The following is a 23,500-nucleotide window of genomic DNA, read 5'->3' as shown; positions in this document are numbered from 1 at the left end:
TAGAGCCTGTGCTCCGCAACAAGAGAAGCCACCACAATGAGAAGCCCGTGCACCGCAACGAAGAGCAGCCCTCGCTTGCCACAACTAGAGATAGCCCACACGCAGCAACGAAGACTCAATGCAGCCAAAAATAAATAAATAAAAATTTTAAAAAACGATAAATCACATTCTCTAATTTAGAAATTAGTAACAAAGAGATACTTTTGGAAATTAAAAAGCATATTTGTACATAATATGTGGGACAGAAAGGAAATCTGAATTGAAATCAGAAAATATTTAAAGCGAATGATAATTAAAAGACTACTTTCCAGAAGTTGTAGGGCATACCTACATAGAGCAATTTGTAGCTTATATTAGAAAAGGAAAAAGGCTGAAAATGAATAAGTTAAGCATCTAGCTTAAGAAGTTAGATAAAGAACAAATTAATAAACTCAAGGAAAATAGAGGAGAGAAATAAAAGAATATAAAGAAATTATACAGAAAATGTATAGTAGAAAGGATTTTTAAAATAGCTCAAATTAAGTTTTTTAAAATAAATTTTCAAGAATAAAAGTGGTCAAAATCAAGGGCGAAAAAAGGCGAAGAGAATTACTAGAAGTAGAAATACTAGTAATGAAAAAAAAGATGTAATTAGATGTCAGTGGAAATTAAAAGACTAAAGACTATTAAGAACAACTTTATGCTAATAAATTTGAAAACTTAGATGAAAGGAAAAAAAAAATCATAGAAAAAGATAAACTGCAAAGTTGAGCTAAGAATAAAGAGAAAACCTGAATAGATTCAATTAAACAATTTAGACCAATACATCAGAAAGTACCAGGTCTGGATATTTTACCAAGGAATTCCCTCAAAATTTAAGAAATAGGTAATTCCAGTTTTATATAATTGAATAAGAGTTAACATTTCCAACTCATTTTATGAGGTTAATATAATTTGACACTAAAACCAGATAAGGACAATAAAAGAGAGGAAAATTACAAGTCAATTTCATTCAAACGTAAAAGCAGAAATCCTAAACTAAATGTCAGCAAACCAAATTTGGCAATGTAGAAAAAAATCATGACATCATGCCAAGTTGGTTCATCATTAGAAAGCCCGTTAGTAGTATTTACAACATTAATACGTTAGAGGAGAACAATGCATATGATAACTAGATGCAGAAAAAGCAGCTGTCATTCATGATAAAAACTCTTGGAAAGGTTAGGATTCTGTCTATAAAAAGTCTACAGCAAATATTGTTCTCAGTGGTGAAACATTAAAAACATTCCTTTTATAACTGAGAGCACCACAAAGATGCTTACTACAATATTCAATAATTACTGGAGGTTCCAGCCCAAACAATAAGACAGGGAAGATAATACAGATGAAATATTGGAAATAAAGAACAAAAGGGTCATTTTGGGGGTAAATGAATACGTAGAAAAGTCTAAAGGATATATGCAGACTAATTATTAGAATTAATAAGAGAATTCCATAGGTTTTTCAGCTGCAGGTCCATACACAGAAATCAATTACAATAGCAGACAGTTGGAAAATGTAATTTTTAGGAGCTAACATGTACAATGGCAACAATAAAAAAAATAGGAAGTACCTCATAATAAACCTAATAAAGTATGCAGTAAATTTATGTAGAAAAATGTTAAACTTTATTGAAAGACATTTTAAAAGTCCTTAAAAATAATTGGAAGATCTACCATGTTAAGTGCATAGGAAGTCTCATTATCATCAAGATGTTAGTTTTCTTCACCTTGATCTATAGATTCAAGGCCTTTCTAATCAGACTCCCAACAGGGTTTTTTTATGCAGCTTGACAAGCTAATAATTAAAAGTTCTATGACAGCATGGAGGGCCAAGAATAACTCCAGGTAATCCTGATGAAGACGAGAAACAGTGTTGGGGAGCAGAAGAGGAACGTGCACTCCTGGATATTAAGATTTATTATAAATAAAGCTCAGGTAATTAACACAGTGTGCATTGACTGATAAGTCAATGGAATAAAATAACTCAGACAGGTCTATGTATGACAGAGCTGGCATTTCAGATCGGTGGGGACTTTCTATTGACTATTCTATTGGTTATTCATTGGGGTAAGAATGAAAGTGGATTCCTCACAGACACCATACACAAAGTCAATGTACACAACATTGAGATTTTTTTAAAAAATCAGATTATAAAGCAGCATTAAAAAATCATGTCTCCATCTTTGTAAAAAGAGAGAATATATATGTGATTATATATCTTGAGAAAAATCTGGAGGGTATCAAAGTCAAGGTGACAAAGTGACTATCTCTGGGTGGTTGGATTGTTGATGATTTAACCTTCTCTTTATGCCTCCTTTTTTTTTAATTGTATTTATTTATTTATTTTATTTTTGGCTGTGTTGGGTCTTCGTTTCTGTACAAGGGCTTTCTCTAGTTGCGGCAAGTGGGGGCCACTCTTCATCGCGGTGTGTGGGCCTCTCACTATCACGGCCTCTCCCGTTGCGGAGCACAGGCTCCAGACGCGCAGGCTCAGTAATTGTGGCTCACGGGCCCAGCTGCTCCGTGGCATGTGGGATCTTCCCAGACCAGGGCTCAAACCCGTGTCCCCTGCATTGGCAGGCGGATTCTTAACCACTGCGCCACCAGGGAAGCCCTATGCTTCCTTTTTGTTTAGTTTTTTTTTTAATACATTAAGTATACATTACCTTTAATTTGAAAAAAAAAATTTTTCATTTTCAATTTTTTCCCCTATTTTTACTAGTTTAGTCTTCTTTTAGATTATTTTTTAGAATTATTTTTGGCAACTTCCAAACTGCCTCTTCCCTTCACACACAAAAATAACATTTTCATTGTGATTTTGGTTGGAATTGTCTGGTGCATAATAGGCACTCAGTACGTTTGTTAAATAAATAAATACGGGAACAATTCACATCTTTATACCAGTTAGCCCTTCCAAACAAGAACATGGTATGTTACTCAAATCTTTTCAAGTCCTTTTTTTTTTTTTTAAATTAATATAAGCTTTGTGATTTTTTGAAATACAGATCTCACACATTCATACAATTATCTTTTTCTAAAATAGTATAATCTTTCCATTTTTCCCCCACCTTGAGTCAAACCGTTCACTGTATATCTTTACCGTCAGGACTTAGAAGTGTCAGAAAGATGATTTAAACGTAGATAAATACATCCTGTGTAGTGAGATTAAGGACCAGGGTTTATTTAGCTTAGAATAAATGACTGTATTGCAGCTGAATGCCTATCTCCAAGCACGTGGTAGTGGCCAGCTTTCCTTCAGCTCTGCCAAAGACAGGACACAAGAAAATGAACTTCAACTAAAGTGTGAGCAATTCAGATTAGAGATTGCAAACTGGCAGTGCGAAGCCAAAGCGGCCCTCAGAAACATTATTTTGGACTGCGCGGCATAGTTTAAAAATTTGAATTCATTGCTAATTTAAAATTTGGGACATCTCACATAAAAATTTAGATTTCCAGCTTTTCTGGCAAAGCTTAAAATCTGGTACCCTGCACCCGAGTTTCCAGCGGCAGCTGACGGCTGGAGTTCAGTAGCTGCTGCCCCCTTTAAACCAGGTGTGTGCTTTCTCCAGTTCACCTCTGTCAGAACCCAGCCCTTTCCTGTTACCTGTCTTGCCCCTTAAGCATTTAAGTGTGCAACCTCAATTCAAGTGGTAAAGGAAGAACTGAGTTGTACACGTATAGGCATGGCATTTTTCATTCAGCCTTTCGGTATTGTTTTTAAAATATGGTTTAAAGGAAATTGAGTTATTTGTAGCGAGGTGGAGGGACCTAGAGTCTGTCATACAGAGAGAAGTAAGTCAGAAAGAGAAAAACAAACACCATATGCTAACACATATATATGGAATCTAAAAAAAAAAGGTTCTGATGAACCTAGGGGCAGGACAGGAATAAAGACGCAGACATAGAGAATGGACTTCAGGACACGGGGAGGGAGAAGGGTAAGCTGGGACGAAGTGAGAGAGGCATGGACATATATACACTACCAAATGTAAAATAGATAGCTAGTGGGAAGCAGCTGCATAGCACAGGGAGCTCAGCTCTGTGCTTTGTGACCACCTAGAGGGGTGGAATAGGGAGGGTGTGAGGGAGATGCAAGTGGGAGGGGATATGGGGATATATGTATACATAAAGCTGATTGAGTTTGTTATACAGCAGAAACTTGTAAAAAGAGAGAATATATATGTGATTATATATCTTGAGAAAAATCTGGAGGGTATCATAGGGAGGGTGGGAGGGAGACGCAAGAAGGCGGGGATATGGGGATATATGTATACATATAGCTGATTCACTTTGTTATACAGCAGAAACTAACATTGTAAAGCAATTATACTCCAATAAAGATGTTAAATAAATAAATAAATAAATATGGTCCTAATAAGCGGGAAGTAGAGTAGGTGACTTCTCAGAGATCTTTCTTGTCCTGTGAGTCTGCGATCCTGTTGGAATAAATCCCATGGTTCAAGAACTCTTTTTCTCAATGTACATGGTCATCAAAGCTGCAGTGGGCCCTGTGCAAGACAAGGAGCCCACAGAGGTCATGCTTCATCTGGCATCCTCGTCTTGGGCACAGGAAGTTTGACAGCTATTGCAGAGGGACCTGCTTCAACAACCAGCAGTTCAAACAACTAGCTACCTCATTTAGAAGGTTTGTTAAAACTGTGTTGCTTTTATGCATAGTTATATAAATGTGAGTGAAGGATTTTATAGGTAACTTTGAGTTTTATAAGTACTCAGTATCACATCATTCCCATCATTACCGTGGGGACCATCGTTTTGAATATCATTTCATCTGTGCTTGAATGTTATCTAATCATGGTTTTCATATTTAATGTTAAGGGCATATTTTTATAAACAAAATAGTGAGAAAGTGGTATGTGAAAGAAATCTAAAGTGATAGTTTCTCAGTATGTTTTATTCTAATTTTTGTCTGCCCTGAGAAGCTTTCTCATTGTGTTAACAATCTCTGATAGATCCTGTAGATAATAAAATTAATAGCACATGTGGCCCGTGGTATTACCTACAAAGTCAGTTAAGTTACAGGTAGAAAATTTGTTTTTTTCTAAGTAAATGTGGCCTCAAGTAATTATTTTGTTCACAGGTTTGTTTTTTTTTTTTAATGGAACTAACCAGTTTGCCCATTTGTTTTGGCATCAAATAGACATAGCTTTATTGTGACTCAGAGTCCAGTTCTGTCCTTATTTAAAGACATGAAATGTTATCTCAAGGGAACTTTTTTGGAGTCTCTAAATGTCTTGGGTAATAAGTGAAACTTTTAGCCCAGGATCAAATATTCCACTTACCCACCCAAATTGTTTCCCAGTTGTGGTCTTAGACTAGGATCCTGTGTGTGTATTCTTAAACTTAGGACAGGACTCTTGTTTTTTGGTTCCCACAGAACAGTTTCTTTCTACAACCCCACCTACATCAGCAATGGTGAAGGTCGCACTTGGGCCTACAAAATGTTTCAAAGGGCTCCATAAAGGCTTTTCAAAGACGGGGTCTCATACTTAGTTTTTCCTTTATGTTTCAAGAGATGGCATCAAGCTTACGATTTCTCTACCCTTGACTGTCTGATAAGGACTGGTATGACTTTCCGAATAGGCACAGTTTCAGAAGTCATGAGTTATAACTTCATTTCTCCTGAACTAAATAGCTTTAAAACACACATATTACCCATCTTTTAAATATATTATATGTTCCTGGCCTAGTCTAGCACCAAGACATTGTCAATACTTGATAGGTATCAGACCCTTCCTTCCTACTGTCTTATTAAATCTCACCCAAGTCTTCAGCTAGTGAATGAGCACTGACTCATGACCTCAGACTGGAGAGTCTCACGTCTGAACTGGTGCACAGTATGGAGCTGCTTCTAGTTCAGCCCATAGTCACCTGATTGCCACCAAGTGCCCTTTTGTAAAACAAATGTAGACCAATATGAGACCACTATCACACCTGCTTACCTTTGCTGAAAATTGAAGTATCTATAAATTTAAGATTTGGTTTCTTCGAAATCAACTTTAGGACTGAATCTTCATGTCGTGTGTGTTTCAGACTTCGAATTGTAATTATAGCTTTAGTCTGAACCTGCAATTTCCTGCAGCTGCTAAAGAAGCCATCAAAATTAATAAATGACTGGCATTCTAAAATAGCATGCAGGTTGAAAATTTGTATTTAGGCAACTGAGGTTTTTTCTTTAAAGTTCAAATCCTGAATGGGGGTCATTCTCCAGAAAAACTAGCCTGATCTCTTTAAAAGGTCAGAGTTATGGAAAAAAGGAAGAGATTATTTTATTATTCTAGGTGCAAGAGACATAACCAGATGCAATGCATAACCTTTGGTTGGATTCTAGTTCAGGAGGAAAGTCAGTGATGTACATTTTGGGGGCATTTTGAGAATTTGAACATGGACTGGCTATTTGAGCAATAATGTCATGTCAGTTACGATCATAGTATTTTGTGATATAGGAGAATGTCATTGTCTGGGAGTCTGTGCTTGCATATTTAGGAGTAAAACGTTATGATGTCTACTCTGAAATGGTATAGCAAGTGGGTATATGAAATATGATACAATATTAACCATTACTGAGTATAGATGGTGGGCTTTTGGGTGTTCATGGCACTGTTTTTCCTCTTTTCTGAGTATTTGAAATTTTTCATGCTTGTGCGTGATGATACTAAGGAAGCAGTCACCTCCGGGAGAGAAGTGTTGTGGGACACAGTATGTCTTGCTGAGGCTACCCTGTGGTTTGGGAGAAGGCTTTGCTGGAGGGGAGCCATGAAGTGGTGGGTGGAGCCCACTGTGAAGGGTGCTTACCTGCCCGGCTGTCCAGGGGCTCAGCAGGCTGACCCAAGGCAGTTTCCCAGGCTCCCCGTGAATTGGTCTCCTAGTCGCCGTGGGAGAGGGCTTCCCACCATGATGCACTGGACCACAGCTTCCCCTTGGCAGTCTTGGGGAAGCTCAAGTCATGTTGGCCAGGAATCCCCTGGAAAACAAGGGAAGCTGGATAGTTTTACAGTAAAAACTCCATGTTGGATATTTGCTCTTAGTGTCTTGGGACTATGAAATGTAACACCCCAAATAAACGACCACTCCCTTCAAAAGTATTACTCATTGGAGCACAGTACTACTTAAAACTAATCTATTGCCTTGCTAAGCCAGGATGGAATTTGTTCAACTCATATTTGATTTTTTTTGTTTGTTTTTTCCCTTTCTATTCATGAAATCTCTGAATTTCTAATAAAGCCATTTGGAACAGTTTATTTTAGACAGAATGTGAAATGAAATAGTAGCAGAACTCTGTCCTTAAAACATGGACCACCTTTTCTTTCTCTCACAAGTATTACTGACCCCTGCCTCCTTTTTTTCTTGGATACTTAATGTTCTTTGGTGAAGAACAGAAGGAAGTACATGTGGTAACAAGTCGTCATCTGCGGCTTCATTGGGGGTTGCAAGGTTGTCTGTAGAAAGGTAGCCGGAAGTGCAACAGCTCTTTATAAAGTACGGAATGCGGGAGGCACAGGGATGGGAGACTTTTGGGGCTGCTTGGGGACCATGGGAGACGATGGCCTTCTGCTGGTACTGGACATCTCATGACATTAAGCAACGCAGAAATATAAATTATTTCTAGAAGTAGACATACCTGAAGACTCCTGGTGGAAAGGTGCTTCCACTACAAAGCAGTCCTCTCTCTAACCCCAGTCTCTTTCTGTGGCTACAGACAGTTTTTTCAAATTAAGGAGGCCCACAGTAGCTCAAAGAAAACAGGCATCCTTAAGTGTGATTTATAAGTGCCTCTGGATCTTGGAATACCATTGCCATGTAGTTTTCAGATGAATATCACTTTATGATTTCCATTTTGCTTCTTCCCCCGCTGGCCCTGACCCTGGTTCCGGGCACTTAGAACATCAGCGTTGCAAGCTGGTGCCCAAGAAGGGGAAGCAGAGGGCCTCCTGGATTCTTTGCCAAGCTGCTATTTAGCTTTCGAGAGTAGTGCAGCTTTACATTAACCCTGGATAAGTACAGAATCTCAGTAGCCTGCTCAAGTCTGTGAAGCCAGTCTCATTAAAGAGCAAAGATAATGTAGTCTTTATCACTGCCTATTATCTATGGATAAATGAAGTACAACTCCCTAAGCATTTCAGTTCAGTATATTTCAACAGCAGTGAGTTTCTTCGTTTACATATCAAAATTAGTTTGCCGTAAGAACTGACATAAATAATTGTGTTTTCTCTCTCTTCAAGTGTCTCTTTAAACAATAAGGTTTCCTACAGCCAGTAGAATTTGAACTAAGCAGGTGCAAATCTCTTTTACATGGTAAACTTACCATTTCTCTTATAGGTGCCATTCGACAGGGTTTTCCACTGAAACCATAACAAGACACCAGCTGAGGAATGATTGCCTTTAACATAATCCTGTCCGGGAGGGTGGGGGACAGAAGAGGAAAGATTTCAATAAACTCATTTCTCCTAGTAATGTCAGTAGTAAAACAGTCAGAATTTGACTTATACTGCTTTATTTTTCTATAGAGGAAAGTGTCCTACTGAGACAGCTGACCAAGCAGGATTTAGTTATTACTCAAGTGGTATCTCCAGATACCAGGCTTCCTGAGCTCGAGCTCGAGCTTTCCTAGTCGACTTCAGATTTAGCCCCTTCCTACTAATAACACTTTATCGCTGGAGATTTTGTACAGGGAAAAGAGTTTTGAAAATTTGAGCATGCCATCGGACTCTTGATCACCTGGAACTATAAGCATTAAGTGTGATCCACCAGCAAAGGCAGAATGACTTCGATATTGCATTTTTGTTGTTGTTGTCAGTCCTTTGGAAGACTTACATGATAAATCATTACTTTGAAAATCACCTTTCTTTGTGTGTTTGTAAATCCCAAATTGTTAAGGACTCCTCTCTCACCATCCCCCTCCCCCAGCAGTAGGACAAATAAACAGATGTGGATGTCACTTCCACTCTCTCGGTGACCTAAGGGCTGAAGTATTTGTTTTAAAGCACTCAGAATAATGCCAGTGGTGTGCATATTTTGTTTGACACTTTAAGCAGAAGAAAGCCACATGACCAAAGTGCAATCCACTTCAAGTATGTTAGGAAAAAATATATTTCATCTCAGTAAATGTGGAGATAATCCCATCATAGATGTCACTGTTATTTCGAAATCCCCGTGACTGAAGCAGTTGTGCTGTCAGAGCCGTAGCTTGTGTAGACAGAACATCAAGTCTGTGGTCACTGATGTTCTGGATCTGTCTACGAGGGTGACAGAAGGATACTTGAATGTAGAACTGGAAACTTTAATTGTATTCTTTATGTACAAGTTATTTCAAAACAATCATAATGACAGTCTTTGGAGAATCCAGTGGGCCTAGAGACCACCTCTTTTAACTCCTGGACCTTCCAATTTCATGAATAAAATACTGTCTTTAAGAGTTAGCAATTTTCTGAGGTTGTTTTAGGACCTGGGAACCCTCACCAATCTTTGGTGGGCCTTTCACTTCTGATTCTTCCACCAAGTACTGGACTGTGTTAACCGGACGTTTTTACTTGATTATTTCAGGAAGGTCATCAGCAGTGTAGTTTATACCTGGAGGGGGGCTGGAAGGAAGGAAGGAACTATGCTGGTACTTCCTGTGAGCCACCTGAAATTCCATTGCCACCCTGTAAGGTGAATGGTAATGTCTCCATCATCACAGATGGAATGCACTCCTTTGGACCAGGCTTCTTTCACTTAACATCATGTGTGTGAGATTCAGTTCTGATATTGCCTCTAGTTGTAGCTTATTCATTTTTAGGGGCAGAGTAGGATTGCACTGTGTGACTATTACCTCCTCCCTTTTTTTCAATTAAAAATTCTACTTTTGATGGGTATTTGCATTGGTTCCAGTTTGGGACTATTGTGAAAAGTGCTCTTAATGTTCTGTGTGTTTATGCTTAAGTTCAGCTTTCGATGTTGAAAGAAGCTGTACCATTTCATACTTCCACCAACAGTGCATGAGAATTCCCATTTGCCCACATTATTGCCAACACTTGGTGCTCTTGGCCTTTTTCAGTTTGGCCATTCTGGTGGATTGGAGAGTTTTCTTTCTGCCTCTTCTCTTTTCTTGGGTTGGGGGGGAGGTTCATGTCCTATTTCTTTTCATCTCATCCTATATAAAGGCTTTACTGTACTTGAATTAGAATAACTTATTTACGGGCGAAATACACCCATCTTCAAATAGGTATTAAACTCTTCTTTCTGTGAGCTGATAAGTAATGAGCATCAGAAGGTGGCCAAGATTGGTGCACCAGCTCAGCCTGAATTAATCCTCCAACCTGAAGGGACTGGTTGTTAGGCCTGTTTGGTCAGACCTCATTTATTCCAATTTACAGATAAAGTAACTGAGCTGCTTCAGGGACTGGAGGCTATTCCAGGTGCCGTGGCCGGGCCTCCTGGAAGAGCGAAGCGTACACTGTTTGTTCACCCCTTCCTCTAAGCGAGGCCCTGTACGGATTCTCTTCATCTTTTACTCACTAGGTAATCATTGAATGCTTACTGGATGGCAGGCACTGGGCTGGGCCCGTGGGATTCAGTCACAAACAAGCTTATTATCTAATGCTGTCTTCTTTCACTTTACAGGTTTTTGTTTTGTTTTTTTTTAATTTTTATTGGGGTATACTTGATTTACAAAGTTGTGTTAGTTTCAGGTGTACAGCAAAGTGATTCAGTTACACATAGACACATATTCATTCTTTTTCAGATCCTTTCCCCATATAGGTCATTAAAGAGTATTGAGTAGCGTTCCCTGTGCTGTACATTAGGTCCTTGTTGGTTATCTATTTTATGTATAGTAGTGTGTGTATGTTAATCCCAAGCTCCTAATTTATCCCTCCCCCTCCACATTTCCCCTTTGGTAACCATGGGTTTGTTTTAGAAATCTGTGAGTCTGTTTTCTGTTTTGTAAATACGTTCATTTGTATCATTTTTTAAATTAGATTCCACATATGAGTGATATCATATGATATTCCCTTTACAGGTTATGGCTTTCAAATCACAGCCTACTTCCTCAAGAGAGGGATACGTCTCCGCTGCCTCGGGGGCTCACAGAATGCAGGTGAGAAGCCGATTTCTTGGGTCGTCAGGCATTCTGTACAATTAACGTGTCCTTAGAGAAGGGGTGAAAACTAAGGAATGAAGATCCCTAGTTGCCTCATAGCCTTCAGGACACTTAGTATTTGCAAGCACTTACGATTATTTGGGTTTCATCTTGCACTGTTTACTGCCTGCCTGAGCGCAGTGAGTGGTGCCACGCTCCACTTTCCTTTCCTGCTGCATCTGAGCACTTTCCTTGAGTTTCCAGAGAGACTGGACAGGCCGTTAAACTGTGACTCACTTCACCATTGTCCGTGCACACCAAGGCCCAGGAGTACAGAGCAAGCACGTGCACAAGAAGATGCTTTCCTAGGTGTGTGATGAGGCCTGCTTTCCCCCCGCCCCAGCCCCCGTTTCCCCAGGTCAAGACGCCCACTGAGGAAATGATTTCGGACGTGTCCAGCCAACGACAACAGAGTCAGATGCTAACGACCGGAAAGAAAATCTAGCTCAGCTTCCTTGGGTGATTTTAGTACATAAGACATGAAACAGGGACTTTAAAAATTAACTGTGCGGAGGTTTGCTCTTGGTATCTGCAATTACCTGCACTTACTTTTTTTTTTTTTTAATGCATCTTTATTGGAGTACAATTGCTTCACAATACTGTGTTAGTTTCTGTTGTACAACAAAGTGAATCAGCCATGTGCATACATATATCCCCATATCTCCTCCCTCTTGAGCCTCCCTCCCACCCTCCCTATCCCACCCCTCTAGGTCATCGCAAAGCACCGAGCTGATCTCCCTGTGCTATGCTGCTGCTTCCCACTAGCTGACTATCTTACATTTGGTAGTGTCGATGTTACTCTCACTTTGCCCCAGCTTCCCCCTCCGCCCACCCCCCTCCATGTCCTCAAGTCCATTCTCTATGTCTGTGTCTTTATTCCTGCCCTGCCACTAGGTTCATCAGTGCCTTTTTTATTTTAGATTCCATATATATGCGTTAGCATATGGTATTTGTTTTTCTCTTTCTCTGACTTAACTTCACTCTGTATGACAGACTGTAGGTCCATCCACCTCACTACAAATAACTCAATTTCATTTCTTTTTAATGGTAATATTCCATTGTATATATGTGCCACATCTTCTTTATCCATTCCTCTGTCGATGGACATTTAGGTTGCTTCCATGTCCTGGCTATTGTAAATAGTGCTGCAATGAACACTGTGGTACATGTCTCTCTTTGAATTATGGTTTTCTCAGGGTATATGCCCAGTAGTGGGATTGCTGGGTCATATGGTAGTTCTAATTTTAGTTTTTTAAGGACCCTCCATACTGTTCTCCATAGTGGTTGTATCAATTTACATTTCCACCAACAGTGCAGGAGGGTTCCCTTTTCACCTCAAACTATACTACAAAGCTACAGTAATCAAGACAGTATGGTACTGGCACAAAAATAGAAATATAGATCAGTGGTACAGGATAGAATGCCCAGAGATAAACCCACACACATATGATCACCTAATTTATGACAAAGGAAGCAAGAACATACAATGGAGAAATGTCAGCCTCTTCAATAAGTGGTGCTGGGATAACTGGACAGGTACATGTAAAAGAATGAAATTAGTACACTGCCTAACACCATACACAAAAATAAACTCCAAGTGGATTAAAGACCTAAATGTAAGACCAGACACTATAAAACTCTTAGGGGAAAACATAGGAAAAACACTCTTTGATATAAACCACAGCAAGATCTTTTTTGACCCACCTCCTAGAGTAATGAAAGTAAAAACAAAAATAAACAAATGGGACCTAATTAAACTTAAAAGCTTTCGCACAGCAAAGGAAACCATAAACAAGACGAAAAGACAACCCTCAGAATGGGAGAAAATATTTGCAAACAAAACAACAGACAGCAGATTAAATTCCAAAAATATGCAAACAGCTCATGGAGCTCAATATCAAAAAAACAAATAATCCAATTAAAAAATGGGCGGAAGGCCTAAATAGACATTTCTCCAAAGAAGACATACAGATGGCCAAGAGGCACATGAAAAGATGCTCAACATCACTAATTATTAGAGAAATGCAAATCAAAACTACAGTAAGGTATCACCTCACTCCCGTCAGAATGGCCATTATCAAAAAATCTAGAAACAATAAATTCTGGAAAGGGTGTGGTGAAAAAGGAACCCTCCTGCACTCTCTTAACTTTAAGCGTCAGTTGACTATGTTACTCTCACAGTGGGGCCTTCCACTCTGTTCAGTTCTCTTAGTAAAATAAACCAGTTAACTTTGTATCTGTTAAAATACAGCCTAGCTACCCTTCCTGGTAGGGACTGCCATTGCCTAAATCTTTACTTTATTTAAATATTGACATAATATAAATCTCAGTTATAACCTAAGCAGAGTGAAAGGGTACATAAGTGGCTTTCTGTTTATATAATACCTGGCACCAAATTGTTTAAAATCTGCCATTCTAGCATTCTTCTTTCCTTTCCTTTTTTTTTTTTAAATTTATTTATTTTTTGCTGCATTGGGTCTTTGTTGCTGTGCGCGGGCTTTCTCTAGTTGTGGCCAGCGGGGTCTACTCTTCATTGCAGTGTGCCGGCTTCTCATTGCAGTGGTCTCTCTTGTTGCAGAGCACGGGCTCTAGGCACGCAGGCTTCAGTGATTGTGGCTCACGGGCTCTAGAGTGCAGGCTCAGTAGTTGTGGTGCACGGGCTTAGTTGCTCCGTGGCATGTGGGATCTTCCCAGACCAGGGCTCAAACCCGTGTCCCCTGCATTGGCAGGCGGATTCTTAAACACTGCACCACCAGGGAAGCCCTAGCGTTCTTATTTTCGAGAGGAATCATTTGATAGAACTGATCATTTTGAATTCTAGTTCTGATCCACTAATGAACTATATTTCAAGATTGTGATATTGGGGGGCAGGGGTGCAAATAATGAATTCTGAGGCTCAGTTACCCCTTCCATAAAGCAGGAAGTAGACTGTTCACCTTTTATCTCAATAAGATATTGGAAGAATTAGTGAATAAATACTAACTGCTTTGTTAACTTTGTTTTTCTGCCTTTTCAATGTCCTCCCTCGCCACCTAGCCAGATATAGCACCCATGTGGGTCAAAGTTTAAACACACTAGACCCCCTGAAATGGGGGTTTCTGCATGAGAAGGACTAGAGAGAGTCAGATCAGAATAGCAGGTTAGGCCCCAGTCGTGGAGACTGAATGTTTGCCCGTCACATGGTGAGCAGTGAGGAGCCAGGGTGGGGTTCTGAGCAGGGTAAGCGGAGCTCTTGTTGGAACTGCTACCCCACTTGCCCTGAGTAGAATGAATTGGAATAGAGAAGAGTGACCCTCACAAGGAGACAACAGTGGTCCTGGTGAGGAGAGAGCAGATCCCGGAACATCAGCTTACTAGGCCTTTTGGTATCATTTAACCTCCCCGAGTGGTGTGAGGCATTAACTGTGCAGAAGTTGTGTGTCTGTGTAACTGACACCTTCATGCTTGGCTTCCGTCACTACCTTCAGTGCTCTCCCGTTGTCATCTGTTGTTGGAAGCGTGCAATGTATGTAAAAGGTTTCACTTTCATGACTCATAATAAAAATTGGTCACATCTAAGAGGAAGGTTTTCTCTTTTAGAAAAAGATGGCTTTATTTCTGTTATAAATATGATATGTATTATAAAAAATATTCAGGCAATACAACCAAGTAGAAGAAGGGGAGAGAAGACCCTCCCACCCCCACCCCCCAGAAGGTACACTGTTAACATCAGCTAAGCATCCCTCCAAAGATAGGTGGAGGCTGCATGAATGAATGGAGAGATGGATAGACAGGTGGAGGAGGAGGCACACAGGTAGCATTTACCATTTTATAGTCCTTTCATTGAGTGTTGAGAAGTCTGGTTCTGTGATTCATTCAGCCTTCCCCACCCGGAAGTCAGTGGTTTTGCTTTAAGAAGTTGTAATAATAGATCACTGCAACTGTGGTATTGTTGTATCAGCTTTACTATTGCACATTTAACCATTTCCTTAAGTTTGATCATTAATTCCTAATCAGTGACACTGCTGTTTTCATAGCCTGGTTCAGATCAGTTGTAGGGGAACCTCTCCAAGACCAGGTGACCGAGGAGAGGATAAGTAATCTAGTAAGAACACTGTCGAGTCACGTTTTCAGATTTTCGTCATCTTCCTGTGTACGTCTCAACACTCATTAGTAAACGTTGACCCTATTTCCTAAATGTGAGTTCTGAACAGAAAACAGCAAACTGACACAGCGGGAAAGCTGTAAAGGCCCTGCCTGGGGGTTTCATGTGATATAATGGTCCAGGGGCTCAGGTGGACCAATCTGCAGCCTCCTCGGCCATCCCTAGAGGTTTGTGCTTGCCCCGCAGTATTGATGGCAAACACTGAAATGAGGGGAGGGGGGAAGACACGTGTCTGATACATACACGCTTATTGCTGTAACTCAAAAGTCTGGGACCAAGCATTTCTGTGTTTAGTCTTTTGATACCTTTAGTAATGTGATTTCCTTCATTTTGTACAGAACTCCGGGTATTTCCCGACAGATTTGTGGTCTGCGTAAGTCAGCTTGCATTCAGTCACGATTTTTTGGCAAGTCAGAGTGAAGAGTTGGTACGTATGAAAAAAATTCTGTAAGCAAATAAATCTGCTTAAATGATGAGTTACTATGAAAAATAGAAAAGAGTATTGTCGTCTATTCTCATTCAGCTGTTGAGCCCTCAGTGCATGTTTTAAGGGACCAAAAAGTCTTACCTATTTTGCATGATTAATATTGATTAATTGATGTGCTGCTTCTTTTCTTGAAGGCCCCTTGAAAATTTAGCATGATCAATAGTATCTCTTCCGTAGCAGTATAAAAATGAGAAAACATATCACAAAAACTGTGAAAATGCTTATGATAGTATTTAAATGAAATATAAAGCATTCTTTAAATGAAATGAAGCAAAATCCACATGTTTCCACTAGAAGCTTTCATTGGGGTCAGTGGCTTTTGAATTTTATTCCATGGTGAATCACTGACATTTTCATGAGAACCAGTACTTTTCCCCAGTGTGTTATTTCTTAGCTGATAGGGTTTGTTTTCTCTCTCTTTTCTCGTGCTAAGTTTTGAGCTCCATCAGTCCTATTTTTGTTTCGCTGGAGTTCTCTACGCAGACAAATGGATACTGAAAATTCACTCCTAATGTTATAGCTTACAGCTTTGTCTTTTAAGCTTAGCATATACGTTTGAGAGTCTCCTTGGTGTGTGTGTGCGTATCTTGCTGCAGTCACAGCTCAATCTATCAGAACTTACCTCTGTACCAATTTTTTTTTCATATTTTTGGACTTGGACTTGTGACTTGAAACTTTAACAAAGAGGGAAAAAAATCTAGCAGACGTTAAACGTGGACATGAAGCATGACATGATTATTATGCTTCTAAAATAATTTATAGGGATATTAGATTATCCCTTATGTTTATTATTTTTTTAATCCATTTGAAATTTGGCCCACATGGTCTAAAACCAGCTTCTTATCTTATCTTAAATAAATACATAGGAAAAGTGTTTTAGAGACTAGAAGGGTGAACAGAGACCCAGCAAAAGTAAAGAGCAGAGAATGCAGATTTAAATTCAGATACCTTCGTCTGTAGCAGATGAGCCCTTCAGAAAAGCCAGTGAGACCCTTATTTCATCTATCAATTAAACGCTAAGTATACACATTAAGTGAAATAAATGGGGCAGATCTGGTGAAAAGTATTGAAAGTTTATTTGTGAAGTATTTATAGGATGTTGAGTTATCTTAGTAAATTAATAAATACTAAAGTCGTAATGCTGTTGGCAAACAACTGTAATGTAATATAGCTTAACTGATTCTCAGACCAATGAAGAAATTGATTTGTGGTTTGAGAAAACAACAATTAATTGTACCACAAAGTACTATTGTTTTCAGATGGAATACAGAAGAAATTAGATCTTGTATGATATGTTACATTAATATGTAATATTTTAAATTATTAAGGGTGAGTTAAAACATCTCCATACAAATGAAATATTATCCTCCTTAGGGGCATTGGTATTTATACAGATGTAAGTTTCCTATAGCTGCTGTCATATAAATCTTATAATCTGGAGGACATCCTAAATGTTAAGAATTGTCATTCTGAAAAGTTGACTGGTCTGAGCCTTTTGCGTGAGCCAGTTCCGTGTTCTCATGTTCAGAATGTTCTGCTATCCAGGGATAACACTGTCAGACTGAACCACGTTAGCTTATGAGAAAAGTGCCATTTACATCATGAGGATCTTTCACTGTTTGGAGCGCTTCTCTTTAGATGTGGTCAGTCTCTGTCTCTTGAGCTTCCCTTTTCCCCACCTCTGACCATCTTTCCCATACACGCTTTCCCAGCCACACGTGTACAAGTCAGCTAACGCCTGGCACCGCCAGATGGCTTCATCCCAGGCGCAGGCTCCGTGCGCCCCTCTGCGTGGCCAGCCTGCCTGTACAGCGCCCCTCCTCACAGGCCTGTCCACCACTTCCTCAAGCTCCTTCTCCCAGAACCGATAACATACCCAGGTCAAGCAGAGGGCCCTCTCTCCCACAAATGGCCCGTCCAGCCAAGGCCGCAGTCCTTCCATTACAAGTGCCTTGGACTCTGTCCTCGTTGATATTTGACGTCTGCAGATCCCTCCAGTCTCAGCTACTTAGGGATCAATAAACAATCCTTCCCTCCCAGAATTGCCTTCTGCCAGAGAGAAGGCAAAGTTACTCCCGTTATTCTTACTCTCCCTCAGATGCCCAAAGCCAGTGAGGTCTGGCTCTCCTCTGAGTATCCCTTGAACTTCCTTACATTCCTTAAAGCTTCGAATTCTTTTATCACTTTACACTGATACTCACCGAAGGGCCGGATCCATCTCATTTTCTCTTGGTAGTTACTCTCCAGGAATGTCTGACTGGGCGAGGCCTGGGGAATGGGCTTCCTGAGCAGCTGTATCAGAGGTACTTCTTTGGTATAAATGTCAATTATTTTTCCTATAACTGTTTACTGAACTCCCTCTTCCCCAGCCACGGAAGTGATGGGGGTGAGTCGGTACCTGCGCAGCAGCCAGGGCGCCCTTACTCGTGCTGTTGCCTTGAGTAGAGATGCCCTTTCTCCTGCCTTTTTCCCTTTCCTTTCCTTTCCTTGATCCTCAGTGTCTAAATGACAGTCAGCTAGGAAATCTGGGAGTGCCTATTCAGAGCTGCTCTGCCTGGACACAGGGAAGCCAGATGCACCCAGCTCCCAGGTTCCCAAAGGTGGCCGCACAAAAGAACCACTGTTCCTGATCAGGCGGCCCAGAGGGAGTAATCCCCCTCCTTTGGGGGCAGAAGGAGTGCAGTCAATGCTGCCCCCCCACCCCCAGCACCAGGGAGGTCTGTCACACGCACACCCCCGTGCACCAGGGACTCCGTGCGGGGAGGTGCTCCGTGTTGCAATAGCTCTGCCCTGAGTGCCCACGTGCCAGGGATGTGGGAATCATGATGTGTACTTTGGGAAGAAAGGGCATTATTACGAGATGAGTCATTGTATTTTTCTTACTACAGTTTCTCATAAGAAATCTTGAAGCCCTTATAGCCTGTTTTGGACCTATTGCTAGAAATGGAGCTGGGAAACCTTTTTGCAAGTTTTTACCTTCAGTTTCATAGTTTTGTTTTCCCTTCACCTTATTTTCCTTAGAAATACCAAGAGCAGAAAGTAAATTTGTATCGTGCTCAGTGTATCCCATTCCAGCAAATGTTTTCTTTCATGTTTACAAACCCAGGTCCCCATGTAAAGACTGCTTTCTTCCTCAGATGTAAAGCCCAGGGGGGCTTTGGGAAATTTAAAATTGTTTATCATTTTATCATTCCTTTATTAAAGGAAATAACGAATCATAACCAAAGTCATAGCTTTACTTTCCGAAGTAATAACTTTATTGTGTAAATAATCACAGAACTCTCTATATATCTGGGACATTTCAGAGTCAGCACAAAGCTGCTGTCTCATAGAACATTGGTTACAGCCGCTCCTAGTCTCTGGAGACCCTTCCCATCTGCTCTCACCATCACATTTTAACATAGTTTGCTGAGTGCTGACTCTGTGCCAGGAGCTCTGGTAGGCACTGCAGAAACAAAGAAAAAGAAAAACAGTGTGCTTGCCCTCAAGGAGCTTACAGTATGGCAGATCAAGGGTACTGAAGGTGACCCAGGTGACCTAAAAGTTGTAATTCTAACAGAGCCTCCTTTTTTCTTAAAGCCTTACCCGTTCTGTACTTTAATGGTTCATTCAGCTCCTCTCTACAATTCGGGAAGGAAAGTCCAAAATTCTAAGTTACTTTCTTTTAAACCTAAGCTGTAAAAGTCTGTGATTGTTTGGGAAATTTAAAAATGGCATTTAGCACTAGAGCTGCAGAAAAGTGGATGTGTACGTTAAGATATTCAGACGCTCTGCCTCACCTTCATTTGATTTGTGGCCAAGCTGTGAAAACAGCTGTTAAGATTCTTCAGAAAGTGCTAGGCCCTCGCCCAGAGTGGAAGGATTGCTGGCACGCCCTGACAAAAGACAATATTTCAGCACTAAACTGAACACTTCTCTTAGGTCAAACTACTGTTTAATGTTAAAGAATCCTCCTTCTAGTTTATGAGTATAAAACTGAAATGCAAATGAGTCTAAAGAAGCAATAAACTGCCCTAGCCTGGGTTATTTTTAGCTCGGCTGTCGTATTTCTCAGCTGTGCGTAACTGAACCTCTGTGGGCCTTAGCCTTCCTCTCAGTCAAGGGGGAGGGTATCAGATTATCTCAAAAATACTTTCTCACACTGAATTTCTATCAGAGAAAACAGATGAAAATGTAGCTAAATGAAAACCACAAAATGATTTTGCACAAAAGCATTTTACTCATAGCTTTAAAAATTGTGATTGAAAAAAAAATTCAGGGGAGAGTTATAGTTTAATCTTAGGAAAGATAAATAGAAATTATAAGGAAACATTTAAGTCCTTAAGTTTTTAGACTAGAAGAAGTAAACAACAATTTGACTGTGCACTAACTTCTGTACCCTGATGACAGAATTATTTAGCTTCCTTGAGGAAACTTCTGCGCAAGTTTAAAACAGATCATTCAAGAGAGGAACTCTTTTTTTTGTACCAAAAAAATTAAATAAGTAGTGGATGATTTTTCTAGGTTTTTCTTACTATATCATAGACTTCAAGAATCCATTCTTCTTATCTTATTGTATTTCCTAAACAGTGCTAGTGGTAAATTACATGGAAGCCATTAACAAGAGATTCCTGTAGCACTAGGAAAATTTCCTTGAGTGGGAAGAGGTCATTTCCATATTTCACATTTCCCACAGTGTTCTGAACTTAGTTTTTTACTTAATAACTGCTTACCAAAATCGTACATGTTCATTGTACAAAAGATTTTAGAATCGAAATATATACGAAGAAACTAAAAATTACCCACAACTCCCAACCCAAAGATAACCTCTGTTAATGATCTAGTCTGTACTCCTCTGTAGTTCATACTTGATAACTAAGTTTGGTCTGTATTTATTTTAACTAGGACCCACTCATTTGTGAATTGTCTGTTTATGTCAGTTTTTCTATTGGTATTTTTGTATTTCACAAACTCCTTACTATATAAAAACTTCTTACATAGTAAGGAAAATAACTTTCAGTGAGTGTATCATTTACTTTTCAATTGCATGACGTTTTTGCTGTGTGGTAGGTGTCTGTGTCCTCGGCCGGGCCTGTGGATGGGCTGGATAGGGATGGGAACTATAGCGGCATCCATCACCTGCCTGCCCTTCCCTTGTGTGGACCGGCAGGTGGATGACGCTAACGAAAATGCTGCAGGGCGGGGGCCGCGGGCGATGAAGATGCTCTTGGTTGCTCTGGTCTGTCTAGAATAGTTTTTCTAGACAATGACAGAGACCATAAGAAAATTTTTTCTCGGGGGCAGTCATTTTCTTTCAAGATCAACTATCCTTTGCTTGTATGTTACAGTAAACTGAGGTTTTGTTCTCCCTTCCTAATAATAAAATTCTCCCAAACGATTAGCCAGCAGTACTTGTGAATGAGATGTCTCCTGGCCCCCATCTCCAGCCCTCCAAAGGAACCTGCCCTTTGCTGTGTTAGAACAGGTAGAATAGATAACTTAGGGTAGGGCGTATCTCGGTTAGAATAGTTAGATAGGGTCAGTTAGAATAGGATGTATCTGGGGCCTCTAATCCTTTGTGCCTTTTCCCCATAATGTACCTTTCCTGTGAGAGGCCTTATAATCTCCCTTTGATGACTACCTAGATGATCGATTGAATTAAGCAAAACATGGCAGGGAATAGAACAAGTGAAAAAGGAATCAAACGTGAAATTACAAGACTTGACTTTGACCACTGCCTCTCCCCTCACTCACTTGATGACCTTGGACGAGTCATTTGGCTTCTCGGAGCATCCATCCCCAGACTTATTAAGCAGAAGTAAAGGTGATGCCTGCCATGCAAGCCTTCCCAAGGATCAAGTGAGATGATGAATACAAAAATGTAAATCCTAAAGGGCCAATGCAATATTAATTATCATTATCACCATCATTCCCATTCTTCCCCAAAGAGGAGTTAATTTAAATGCCATTGACACCAGAGTAGCAGATAGCTAAACACCTTACCCCCTGTGCCAGAAATGAGAAAAATACTTGCACATGTGATTCTCTCAAGAAGCTCAGCACTCTCATTTTTCATCTCCGTTTGCCAACCCAGCTTCATTTTGCAACTATAAAAACTGAAGTACCAAAGAGTTAAGTGACAAAGCCCCGTTTAGGCAGCAAGTCAGTGACGGACAAAGGGATACAACAAGAGCATAAACTCAAGACCTCCCTCGGGAGCTCTGTTAACCACCATCCAGGGGAGGAGGAGGTAGAGTAGAGACCACCGGTTAAAACGCCTTTCATTTCCAGTAGCTGCCAGTATGCTCCCAGTGAGACATTGCTTTGGAGGAAGGACCCAGTCACTGCTCTGAGGTACAGAGGAGTTGGGAACCAGCAGATCTCTCAGGCCGACTTCCTAAAAGCCACACGGCCATCAGAACACCCACGGCGATAGCACAGACGGAGTCGACGTGCAAGGGGATTATGTTGGGAAAGTTCACTAGTGCACAGATGATTTAGAATTCGGTGCTCATTTTCCCAAGGAAGCAATGCCATAAATGGGGCGAGGTTCTCAGACGAGTCCACAGAAGTCTGTTACTGTCATGAGACTGGAGACTTGGAAAGGGGGTCTCACTGTCTGTGTTTGAGGGAGATGGGAAGAGCAGTTCCTTCTGCATCCCTGGGCAGAGGGCCAGCTCTGAGCAGAATTGTGAAATCAGACAGTCATCTGCGGTGTCTTCGCTCTGACTCTCACGCCTCTTCCCACCGGCAACCAGGGCCACAGTGGGCCCTCCCTGGCCAGTCCCGCCACCTGCCTGGCTGCTCTGCACATTTACCCACCTCCCTCCTCTCCCATCCTGTCCAGACCCACATGCTCGGCCACGGGAGGTGTCAGGGAAAAGATCACCACCACGAACGAAGGGCTGGCAACCTTCCTGTGGGTGTCGGCAGTTTTCAACCACAGGCCTCTGAGGGAAGGTATTTTTGAATAAGGAGACCTCCAAGGGTTAGGGTAGTTCTGCCTGGGGTAATTGCCGTTAAGTTTCTCTCTATTTTTCACAGCTATTTCCCTTCAGCTTTTAAACCGGACATTATTAACCTATGATTCATGAATTATCTGACATTTTTTTAAAGAGTGGTATGTATTTTTATGTCTTTCTGGCCAAAGTGAAATAGCTCTCTTCAATTCTCAGAGTGGTCAGTGAGTACTCTCCCTTCTTAAGAAGCACTGGCCCCAAACCTACAAATTCTTTCAAGCACCCAAGTTTTCTCACAGTTCTGTGGCACCAGAGGCTCCACTGTGGGGCCCAAGGCTGTTTAGGATTTATTTTTAGGTTCTCGAGGGTTAGGTAAGTGTACACTGGAAAATCCCTATGAAATGTGTACTTACTGCAAGATCACTTCCTTGATTTTTTTTTTTTTTTCACTGATTTCATTTTCAGGTTAACATTCTTTTCAACTATTTTATTGGTACTTCCCTAGATCTGCACAAGCTAGTTTCATAGTCATCAATTCAGAAGAAATGAAAACTTTAAAAAAATTATTAAAAAAAAAAACACTAGGGTATCTTAGGGTATCTGCTGCTAACCCAAGTGGCAGCATCATCAGCCAGGCTGTGCTCCTCTTCCCCTTAGAGACTTGTCCCTTCGTGGGAGGGCAGAGAGATGGAGGGCCTGGGGGCCAGAGGACCCCAGTGAAGCGGAAAGGCTTGTCCCTTGGGAATCGGGCAGATGACATGGCCTCTTGGGTGT

At 40.7% G+C, this 23,500-nt stretch overlaps 1 protein-coding gene and 1 long non-coding RNA gene across 2 annotated transcripts in view; one reads left to right on the top strand and one right to left on the bottom strand.

Annotated features, from left to right (window-relative positions):
* The window catches only part of SLX4IP (SLX4 interacting protein), a 72,524-nt gene that overhangs the window by 34,422 nt on the left and 14,602 nt on the right, over positions 1-23,500 (top strand). Inside the window, 2 exon segments of the mRNA XM_057529279.1 lie at positions 11,038-11,115; positions 15,640-15,728. Of these exon segments, the coding sequence (XP_057385262.1) occupies positions 11,038-11,115; positions 15,640-15,728 (167 nt within the window).
* On the bottom strand, positions 6,892-18,411 carry LOC130704879 (uncharacterized). Its single transcript, XR_009005428.1, has 3 exons — positions 17,990-18,411; positions 8,344-8,431; positions 6,892-7,002 (listed from the first exon to the last, which is right to left on the bottom strand). It is a non-coding gene; the product is annotated as an uncharacterized LOC130704879 (long non-coding RNA).

Source organism: Balaenoptera acutorostrata, chromosome 15 (genome assembly GCF_949987535.1).
Source record: "Balaenoptera acutorostrata chromosome 15, mBalAcu1.1, whole genome shotgun sequence".
NCBI lineage: Eukaryota > Metazoa > Chordata > Mammalia > Artiodactyla > Balaenopteridae > Balaenoptera > Balaenoptera acutorostrata.
This window is presented reverse-complemented; position numbering and strand designations above follow the sequence as displayed.